Source organism: Chelmon rostratus, chromosome 13, assembly GCF_017976325.1.
Source record: "Chelmon rostratus isolate fCheRos1 chromosome 13, fCheRos1.pri, whole genome shotgun sequence".
In the NCBI taxonomy this organism is placed as follows: domain Eukaryota; kingdom Metazoa; phylum Chordata; class Actinopteri; order Chaetodontiformes; family Chaetodontidae; genus Chelmon; species Chelmon rostratus.
In genome coordinates, this window is record NC_055670.1 from 12,986,367 (window position 1) to 12,997,795 (window position 11,429).

The 11,429-nt window shown below is 43.6% G+C and overlaps 2 protein-coding genes across 2 annotated transcripts; one reads left to right on the top strand and one right to left on the bottom strand.

The window, feature by feature from the left end:
- Positions 1-1,053: 1,053 nt before the first annotated feature.
- On the bottom strand, positions 1,054-8,086 carry pdk1 (pyruvate dehydrogenase kinase, isozyme 1). Its single transcript, XM_041950515.1, has 11 exons — positions 7,630-8,086; positions 6,662-6,803; positions 6,506-6,577; positions 6,221-6,405; positions 4,085-4,180; positions 3,917-3,994; positions 3,673-3,749; positions 3,469-3,567; positions 3,239-3,349; positions 2,649-2,762; positions 1,054-2,544 (listed from the first exon to the last, which is right to left on the bottom strand). Exons 1-11 carry the CDS (start codon positions 7,736-7,738, stop codon positions 2,404-2,406), a joined length of 1,224 nt encoding a protein of 407 aa, XP_041806449.1. The 5' UTR covers positions 7,739-8,086; the 3' UTR covers positions 1,054-2,403.
- Positions 8,087-8,831: 745 nt separating this feature from the next.
- nup62l (nucleoporin 62 like) lies at positions 8,832-11,222 on the top strand. The gene is made up of 2 exons (XM_041950118.1): positions 8,832-10,684; positions 10,786-11,222. Exons 1-2 carry the CDS (start codon positions 9,110-9,112, stop codon positions 10,942-10,944), a joined length of 1,734 nt encoding a protein of 577 aa, XP_041806052.1. The 5' UTR covers positions 8,832-9,109; the 3' UTR covers positions 10,945-11,222.
- Positions 11,223-11,429: the final 207 nt, after the last annotated feature.

The window sequence follows — 11,429 nt, forward strand, 5'->3', positions numbered from 1 at the left end:
GATGTGTGTGAAGCACGCACATTTTACAGTTAGTAGCGTCTTTGCAGCAACATCCATATTTGCATCACCACAAGCTCATTGGTTCTGCTGATATTGAGCTTCAGGTGGTTGTCGTTGCACCATGTGACCAAGCTCTCTATCAGTCCTCTGTGCTCCTCTGTAGAGGATACACGTGATAACTTCCATTTCACAAAAAAAAAAAACATAAGTAACGTAACATGATATCTAGTGAGACATCAGTTTCCATCATTACTTCCATCCACGTCTACTTCACTTACACAGAGACTTTTGACACAAATCACAATCTGTTTGAAATGTTTCTTTTTTACTGAACATGAGTCATACAGCATAACTGTAACAACTGTTATATATGAACAATAGCTTATTTATCAGCAACCCAAATACTGTATTTTCTCTCCCACACTGTGACGTAAAAATATTGTTCATCTTGTTCCAAATTTGCAGCACCTTATTTGCACATTAGACAAGAGTTCAGGAAGAAAATGAAATATGTTGAAAATGCATCAATACTTTTTGATCACATGTTGCTGGTACTCATCGTCCAGCTGAGAAAGAAATGCCCTGACTGAAACCACTTCAACCAATGAAACGTTCAACAGATTTAAAAACAAGCAGCAAATAATTGCGTAACAACTTTCCTTTTCTACAAAGCATCAAACCACACGAGCAGAAGAGATGAGCAGAGCAGACGGTAACAGTCAAATAAAATAATAAAGTAAAAGCAGCTCAGCGATTCAGGAAAAGCTTAAAGTAGCAGCAGAACGAAATGTAAAGACAGTATGTCAATACAGAGTTCATACCTTAAAGGAATCTTATCTGTTGTTCTACAAGCAACCAAACCAAAAACCAAAGCAGACGTTTCAACAGAGCAGTACATCATCTGATTTCAGCTGATCTGATCACAGATACCGTGTTATTGTAACAAACTGCAGAGCCGAAATGGCAAAATGTTTGAGGTAATTTAGAAACACTGATGCTGTTACAGTTTGTCCAGTTGTCTAGTTCACTGATATGACAGCTAGGGATGTCATCACAGTTCTTCTATACCCACACCACCATATTTAAGGGATCATTAAATTTTTTTTTTTTTTTTTGAGGGGGGGCATTTCTGCTTTAATTGACACTGACAATAGAGAGAGGATGACATGCAGCAAAGGGCCCAGGCTGGATTCAAACTCAGCTCTACCAGGTGAGCTAACAGGGTAGAACTTCAGTGATTGTGTTTAAAAAAAAAGAAAAGCCAATATGTTGTGAATGTTTTAACATCAATAACAGTGTCTGCCTCAAACACTTGGTTGGTCTTCACTTTCAACAGCAGTGCGGCTTTCTAGAAACCTGCACTGGGTTGCACCAGCTATCCGTAAGCTCAAAGCCTAGTTTGAACGTTATTTCTAAGTTCGGACGGAGTTTACACTCTAACAACATTTTAAGGGTTGCACCAGTGGAAATGGTTCCAACGTAGACATAAGTCACAACTTAAATCTGACGCCCAGCCTTTAGTAGGTGGAAAGTCTGCCATAAAACAGCGGTTGGCATGGCGTGTTGATCACAACATAGCATCACACTAAGTTATAGGGCTGGCAAAGCTGCTAATTTGACTGAACTGGACATGAGTTATATTGTTGGAAAGCAAATATATCATGTTAGATAACTTTATAATTAAAAACTACTAATTTATAAGACTTTGCTAGTGTAGGCAATCATTTTGTGTTTGTTATAACGTTACACTTTCATCTGCCTAATCATAGGGTACAGTTACATTACCCTGTCGTGGTTAATGGTTTCATCACTTGAGGTCACAGCTATTACTTTGCTCTTACTCTCGATTAAGGTTGCACAGTTATCACATAATCACAATGCTTTGCAACGTTGGCTATTTTTAGCCATTAGCCTCTTCGCTATTGCATAGCACAATGTTCAACGGCTACTGGGTACAAGAGACAACATGGTAATAAACACTGCATACAGTGCGTTAAAAATGGTGCTTTTCACTGACTGGCCACAGGAAGTGAAAACTATATACAAATATTTTGGCTAGTTTGGACTTTATGCCAGAGGAGTTAAGATGAACCTCATGTCTCTGTGGTGCAACAAAACATCTACAGCTTTAGTATCACACCGACATACTGTTTAAGGTGGACTTTAAACCTAATTTAAAAGAGAACTTACATATAGCTGGTGCATCTGGTCTTGGTTCCTCCCAGTCATTACCAGCAGTACACCAGTAGGAGAAAGTAGAAAAATGTTGTTTTTTAAATGTTCTATTCTTCTTTTTTCCTTTCACTTTCTGTACAAAGAAATCTGAACTGATGAATCACCATTACACACATACACACACCTCATCTCTTGCACACGTTGCCACCGGACCGCCGCCATTCAGATCTAGAAACTGCGAAATGTTGTCATGTCTTTGGGCTCTTTGCTGGGGACGCACCAGTCATCGGCCTCATGGATGGTCTTGTAGTGTTTCCAGGCTGACTTGTTGTAAACGGGGAGCCTCTCGATGGACTCTGTGGAGAGCGCCTAGCAGAAGAATACAAGAATAAAGTCAAAGCAGGATGTAAATAATCCATGCATTGTCCCTTTCCTTGTGAGAGATGCATGCTGTCGATGTAAGGCTCAATTACCCGAATGTAGATGATGGCATCAGTTCCATAACCCTCCAGAGAGTACAGCTTCAGGTCCCCTTGAAAGTACCGGGCGTACAGTCGAGAGATGGGCAGACCATACCCGTAACCAGCCTGGAAAGAAACAAAGAGTTCATTTCTCCATCCTCATCACAACCAAGACACGAGACCAAGAGCTTAGACTGAAGCTGGTCTGGAACAAACTGATAATACGTTCAGATTTTTAGCTTTATACACATGTTGCACGAACATGAGGCAAAATAACAAGTGTTTGGAACAATAAGAAGATTGTGTGATACAGTTCAAAGCATGTTAGCGCTATGAATTTGTTAGAGCAAACTCATGGAGACTCTGATGTGGTCAAAAGCTCTGGAAAAAGCTCTGATTCTGGAGACTGGTTTAAATCCTTACTCCAGTTACTTTGGCTATGGCTGAAGGATATGCAAAAAAAAGCCACACTGCTAATATCACATCACAGTTTTTTTTTTTTTTAAGATTTTAAGTTCAAACTGGACCGGTTGAGAGCAGAGCGGGCTCACATCCACCCACAATGACTCACAAACTGTTGATCACACATCAGGAGCACTGACCAGAGGAGCGGCGCGGGACCCATCAATGCTGGGCCGAGGAGCTGTGGAGTAGGTGTAGGTGAACAACCGGTCAATCTTTCGCAGCGGCACGCCTCCTCCACGATCGCTCACCTGGAGAACAATATAAGGTCATCCAGTGAAACCACAGAGGGGACTTTCACTTCTGACTCTGCTGCTCTCCTCTGCTAAACGGTAGCGGATCAGTCGTGAACGCAACACCGCAGCTTTACCTTGACGGTCAGGTCTTCAGTTCCAAGCGCGACCTGTGCGTGGATGGAGGGATACTCCAGGGCGTCGCCGTATAGCTCCATGGTGGCCCGCATGGCGTTCTGCAAGTTTAAATGTTTAACCAGAGAGAAAGACGACATGCGGCAATATCAAACTGTATTAGATGAGGCAGCTGGCTAATTATGAGTTCAAAAAGCAAATCCTACCTTAAAAAGTTCAAACACCATATGGTACAAATGAGATGGAACATACACTACGGTGACGGGTTTTCCCTGCTCTTTGACTGTCAGGACAAACAAGATCAAAGATTAGACTACATTTAATCAGATGTGGTTGAATCAAGTATTTCCTAATGTATTCATTCATTAATAATATACTTTAAAGTGCTTAAGATGAGCAGGAGAGAAGGTGTGACAAAAAAACACATCATTAAAAGTGTTTTTTTCTTACCGTTGAATTCCTCCAGGACCAGCTCAGGAGAGTTCATGTAGTACCGGTCACAAAGGTTTCGTGCGTTTTCATAGGCATCTACGAGGAAGACGTTTGTTTTCAGGAAATGACGCTTGAACACTTGACCAACGACATGTTTGAGCATAAAAGCATTTGTGATGTTCTCACCTCTGATCACCTCGCTGACACGACAGTGTGGATCAATACTGCCGATCTGTTTGGGATGTGCTGGGTTCACCTCCACCTTCCCACCGAAGAGGAGGGCTGGAATAAAAACACTCGGATGTGACCATGCACTACTGTAAAAAGTGTTCATTGTTAAAAGGATAACACACACAAATTACACACGTGTGGACACATATTTTCCACTCTGTTCCTAATTCATTAACTTTTTCTAGAAGATGTCAGGAAATGGTAAAAAATGTCCATCTCATTTCTCAGAGTCCAGGGTGACGCCTTCAAATGTCTTTTTCTGACCAACAGTCCAAAACCAAAACATATTCAATTTACTATCACATGAGATGAAGAAAAGCAGCAGAGAACCTGGAATCAGGTCATTTTGGTCATTTTTTTTATCTCCACAAATGTTGACAAATAATTTTCTGACAGTCGACTTTTTAACCAACGAATCTTTCTCTCATTATTTAAAAGATTTCACCACTGTATTAATGCACCGTTTCATGTCCTGTTCTGATTGGAGGTTGACCCTGCAGAGTCATAGCGGCAGTCAGATTATGAGAATTTTTGGCAGATTTTGACGCAGGCTGCGTTTAGTCAGCAAAGCTCTAACCAGGCCGCTGGTCGACGTGTCTCACAGTACGATCGAGGACGTTTTCTTCATGATTGTCAGCCTTCATGCAGGACGGACCGAATTCAGTCAGTGTTTTGGAGCCTTTAAATTAACCTGAGGAGTAAATTTAAAAAAGTGAAGTACTCTGTAGATCTGCGCAAGAACAGAAGCACAAAGAGAAACAGCAAAGTTTTTAAACTTTTTGAATTTAATCAGCAGCAGCAGATTTTCTCTGTGACGTCGCGCTCTGTGTATTCTGCTGCTAGTGTAACCTCGCTTCCAGAAAGTTTGGGACGCTGTGTAAAACGTACATGAAAACAATGCAGTCATTTGTAAATGAACTGAGTTTACAGACAACAGTTTTCCACAGTATTCCCATATAGTAACATCCTTTATCCAATCATGTGTTCAGAGGTTCATTCTCAATGTTGTTCCTTTTCTTTTACGCTTTCATTTCACTTCTAGAAAATCTGTTTCATGTCAGTAGCATCGAAAGAAACAAAATACTGTTGCCAGACAACAAGACATCCATGTTATAAACAATCTAAATTATAGCAAGTCTTTATGTTAAATGTCCACTAGTTGTCGAGCATTCAACATAAACAAAAGGAAATGACATTTAAAGCTGGACCAAAGCTCAGCTCGTGAACATTTGTCTGTCCATGATACAGATTGTTGACTTTTTATAGCACCGAGTTCTGTGTCGCATAATCTTATCATTACCCTGTGAGTCTTGTGCTTTCTTTCACTGTTTAGTTTTATCGTTATGTCCTCGATGTGTTGAACAGCAGGAACACCAGCAGCTTCAACTGGGTGAGGCGCTCAGCAGGAACTGCTTCTCTTTTCAACATTACTACAGTACTTTGCTCCTCTTTTTCTACTATAAAATACCTTGTGCTGCTACCTTTTACAGCGTACATCTATGCAGGTTGCACCGCCTATGCCAGAAAATGTGTTTGGGTGTGGCCTGTTGATTCCTGGTTCACTGTGGCAGTGACGATAAAAGGCTGCAGCCTGGCTCTCAGTGACAAGCCTATACTGAAGCGTCATAACATCATCGAGAGTGAGCACTCTGCTGAAGGAGGCCTTGATTTCCAAACAAGTACAAAGATAGCACACTGTTACACTGTTAACACATTCATATCATTCATGATGAGGGTTGCAACAGTATGAGATTGACACTGTATGATAACACCACAAATATCACACTTTCACTGCATTAAACTATTATTTTCATTGTAATTTTAATTATTATCAGTTACAATGACCCTTCAAGGGATTAAAACTGAAAGTTGAAAGGTTTTTTTTGTTGAAGAAATTCTTTATTATAATTTCACAAAATGTTGCGTCCTTTATTTTTTAATAACACTAATACGGTAGAACGGAGTACCGCAGATCAGTGAATGTACAGTACGTGGTTTGATACCCGTCACATCATGGTGAATCTCTGCAACCCTGTTCATGACTGAAAGACGGAGTTCGTGGTTCATTTAAGGAGAAGAGAATCTACTCACTGTGCTGGTTGAGCAACATCCTGATGGATATCCTGCTCATATAGAAGCGATCGAGAAAATACTGAACGTTTTGGCTGACGACCGGGTCTGTGCCGTAGGTCTCCTTGTACTCCACCACTCCCTGAGCCATGGTGGGAATAACATCATTGTGCCGATTTCTGATCTTTATCACCGCGTCTGTGAAACTGAATAAAGACACAACGATTACAGCAAAACCGCATGCATGAGCCATCATAATAAGAAGAAATGAAGCCTAACTGCTCAGTGTGTTTTTGATTCACTTACTCATATGTGACTTTCTCATCATTCGCATTTTTGTCTTTGAACTCAAGGATCTCCTGAAGACTTTGCATGTACCTGCACGGGAACAAAACCATCACTGTCTGTTCGCAGGCGTCATTTGAGACACAATCACGAAAAAGCGGAAGAAAACCTGCATACCAGCCTTGGACCAACCGGACAGATGGAGTCCTCAGCAAGTTGTCAGGCAACAAGTTGATCTCTTTCATGATGTTTGCCAACCTAACAGGTAATTCCTGTCTGAGGAAGGCGAAGGATGTTTTCTCACATGCATTTTCAGAGCCTGGAGGGTGGACATACATACAGACATATCATAAATCTCTTGTATTATTATAATTATCATCAACAAAACAGTATGGGAGGAAAAAGTTGTTAGAAAAACGATTTATTTCGGCCTGTGCTCAGCGATACGTTTGATGCAAAGAAATAAAAATCCATTTCCTCCACCCCACTGCTCCAGACACTGCACTGCTGAGCCCACTATAAACTGGCATGATCTGGAGTTCCTATCTTACTCAGGGTTTGTGTTCCTAAATGGGGGCTCACAGCTCATTTAATCTTCATTTAAGTCTCATTGAGGTTAAAACCTCTTTTCCAAGAGATCTGACAGCAAGAAACATTCACAAGAACACAATCAGCCTAAAGAAACAACAATAAACCGTGAGTTTATGAAAGCAGGTACAAGAATCAGACTATAAAGCTTTAACATCTGCAAGGGGAAACTCTAGTTCTGCCAACATTAGATATGATGAGGTTTAGCAGAAACTGGATCAAACAGCAGAGCTTTACAGGTGAGGTGGCCATTTCTTCCATCAACATGTGATAAAGAGAAGTAGGTATGGTGAGTAGGAGGCTGGTCATTTGTGACCCATATGATTATCAGGGCCTGATTAAAAACAAACAAAATCAATATTTTGCTGCAAAGGATTTTCTCTAGTAGTTGCCGTTTTCTTATGAACTATTGCACGCTTTCATCTCCTCAGGCCTCTATAAACAACAGACTGAGCAGCTCACAGAGAAGTTATAAGTACTTTGCATTAATGGCTTTAAAATGCTAAAAATGAAGGCACAGAGACATTAGTATTTGTAATATAAGCACATCCTCTTACCAAAATCCAGAAACTGCTTCATTGAAAGAGGAGAGGGGGAAAATTTGGAGTAGTAGTCGATGTCCTTTCCTATGGACACGCTGCTCCTCAGAAACCTTAAAATCCGCATGCTGACAGGTCGGGTACCGGCCCGCTGGGCGGACGCTGGTGTTCAGTAGGTGTCACAGACAGAAACGTTACCTGTGAAGTCTGATCACAGGTGGCATCCGCAGCACAGCCACGCAGTTACGGTTAACGTTAGCTAATCTGTGGTGACATTAGCTCCGCATTACCGCGCTAATTTCAGCAGCTCCCCAAACACACTCGTGAAATTAACCTTCTGTTATTGAGTGATTTGGTAAAATGTTTGCTTCCATAGTCGCCGTTACTGCAAAATGTTTCTGAACCGTCCTTTAATTCAGTTACTCATGGCTGAATCCTCAGTGGCAGCACACAGCGGTGTGACAAGCTAGCTGATCCAAAGAGTCAGACCGACGGCAAGAGAAGACACCGGAGCTTCTTTCGACTTTGTTTTTTTTTTTTAAACTTTATTGAAAACAAAAGGAAACATAAAAGAAACGGAAAATCTGATTAACTTCTTTCTTTTTGAAAATGCAGCTGCAAAGCGGTATTGCGTAACTGTAACTAGTGTTGTAAACAAAACATTTGATTCAATTTTAGCAAAAATGTACCATCTTAGAGGAAAACAGCAAAGACTGTGTGAACATTTGTGTATTAAAAATTTGCCCATTAAGAACACAACACTTACAATGAAATAACCAGTCCACTTGTAAATATCTTGTCTTTTACATTTACATTCGGTTGTTTCTGCTATGTTTTACTCGTCACGGTTACAGACCGTTTTAAAGGGTGTTATAATACAGTCATTTTTTTATCAGATAACTATATAACACAACGTTGTTTCGCACACGCTTGTACGAAATATTTCGTTTTGACTCGGGTAGTCGGGAAGCAGCTCCTACTCTGCTCATAGTGTTGCGTTTATTTTCAGAAACTCAATCCTCTTCTGAAAGAAACGTCTTATTCCTACATCCCTGAAGCTGTACCAATCAAATTTTGGATTGGGTCTGATGCGGATCGTGTTTGGGCGTTGGATCTGTCGATCTTACAGCGGAGGTGGAATTTGTGAGCCGGCAGACTAAACTCAGGGCGCACGTCAAAGGGTTGTTTCCAACTGTCGTCATTTCCTTTAGTGAGCTACAGAGATGCCTGCCTGAACGAGTAAAATCAGCGGGCCACGTTTTTGTGAAGGATGTGTTTCTAGTTTGTGGTCGCCGCCAGGAGCAAGGTAACGTTAACAAACCAATGATTGACTTTATTGACCGATAAGGTATCGGGAGCCATCGTAGGAGAGAAACTGTTTCTGCGGAAACTTCAGCCGAGTCAGCTCGTATTTGTGACCCGCCAAAAGCAACGGCGAGGCGCAGCGAGGAAGTGACCATTTTGTACGTTGGTTGTTTTCGGTAACGTTATATTTAAAATGAGTGGCGGATTCAGCTTTGGACAAGCCTCCACGGGCTTCGCTTTCGGGGCGCAGAAGACCACGGCCGCCGTCTCGGGAACGGGTTTTGGAATGACAGGCTCCACGCCGGCTGCTTCTGGAGGGGGCTTCACCTTCGGTACTGCCACACAGGCCACCTCCAACCCCACCGGGTCCTTCAGCTTTGGCACCCCAGCAAAGAGCACACCAGCCGGCGGGGGCTTCTCCTTTGGGAGCCCCGCCGCCACCACATTTGGCCTGGGTACGGCTCCTCAAACCACTGCGACGGGGCTGGTTTCAGGCTCCACCGTAGCTCCAGCTGCGGGGTCAGGGTTCACCCTAGGCACGAGTTTGTCTGCACAGACCACCGCTGCCGCCCCTGCAGGAGGAGGCTTCGCCTTTGGCACTGCGGCCCAAGTTCAGCCCCAACCCGCAGCAGCAGTAGCACCAGCAACGACAGCCGCAGCACCAGCAACGACGGCGCCCGGTGGCCTCTCGTTCGGAGGGTTCAGCTTTGGAGCAACCAAGGTCCAGGTGACCACAGCTGCGGCCACTACTGCTGCCCCAGGAGGGGGCTTCAGCTTCGGCACCAGTGCTCCCTCCAACCTCACCTTGGGCAGCCAGCCCCAATCCCAGCCCCAATCCCAGCCCCAATCCCAGCCCCAGCCCCAGCCCCAGCCCCAGCCCCAGCTCCACCTCCAGCTTCAGGCAACCTCCACTGCTGCACCCACAGCAAGTCAGGGTGGAGGATTTGCCTTTGGGATTAAACCCTCATCAACCCCAGCTCCTCCTGCAACGACTCAGGCAGCCCCATCTTCAGGCCCGTCTCTCTTTGCTGCACCCATCCCTACAGCTGTTGCTCCCGCTGCTGCCACCGCAACAGGTTCAGGCTTTACTTTGGGTGCAGCTTCAGCAACAAGCAGCGCCCCTGCAACGACCACAGCAGCTGGTGGAGGTCTAGCTTTTATGCTGAAACCGCTGGGAGCAGCTACCACCACCTCCACCCCTGCCCCTGCAGTCACAACTGCAGCTACCGCAACAGGTGCCGCTACGGCCTTTACACTGGGGCTCAAACCTGCATCCACCGCAAGTGCGACAGCGACTGCTACAGCCACAGCCATCACTACAGCCACGGCTCCCCCAGTGATGACCTACGCCCAGCTGGAGGGTCTCATTAACAAGTGGAGCCTTGAGCTTGAGGACCAAGAGAGACATTTCTTACAGCAAGCAACTCAGGTGAACGCCTGGGACCGCATGCTGGTGGAGAACGGCGAGAAGATCACAGCCCTGCATAAGGAGATGGAGAAGGTGAAGCTGGACCAGAGGAGGCTAAACCAGGAGCTTGATTTCATCCTGTCCCAACAGAAGGAGCTGGAGGACTTGCTCTGCCCGCTTGAGGAGTCAGTGAAGGAGCAAAGCGGAACCATCTACATGCAGAACGCTGACGAGGAACGTGAAAGAACGTACAAGCTCGCCGAGAATGTGGATGCACAGCTGAAGAGGATGTCGCAGGACCTGAAGGAGATCATCGAGCACCTGAACACATCCAGTGGTCCAGCAGATACCAGTGACCCAGTAAGATTTGAGCTAATTATAATTCAGTTAAATTTCATTGGCAGCTATTGTTGCAAATTAGATTAAACATCTGTCTCTCTCTCTTTTTTTTTTCCCCTCAGCTTCAGCAGATCTGTAAAATTCTCAACACCCACATGGATTCACTTCAGTGGATTGATCAGAACTCGGTTCTTCTGCAGAGAAGAGTGGAGGAAGTGTCCAAATTGTGTGACAACCAGCGCAAGGAGCAGGAGAAAACCTTTCGCTTAACATTTGACTGATCTGGAATAAATATGTTGACACTTATATCGACGTAATCAATGCTAACCTTGGATTTTGTTTATTGCGACATGAGTCATAACGAGGGATGCTTTTTTTAAGGGCCGAGATTATTCGGATGCAAAAACCAAAGCATTGATCACAACTCCATGTAGGGTTCCATAAAGAGTGATATTTTCAATGCAATAGCTTTTATATAGAGTAGTGAAAATGATAAGCTGTTCCCATGTAAATGCTATGCTTGTTCTAAATAGTATGATTAAATAAATGTCTTGAGTAAGGCTGTGTTCAGTTGGTTCACAAATAGGCTTTACTGCCATTTATTTCAGTGGCAGAGTTTTAGTCACAGAGGTAGAACCTCACACATTCAGTTTCCCCGTAATATTTGGATTACATCAAAGCTTGATAATCTATGACGGTCGTTAGTTTCAACAGACATGCATATGGATTTAGTTTTTGCTTTTATTTTGAGCTGAAGTAAGTGCTT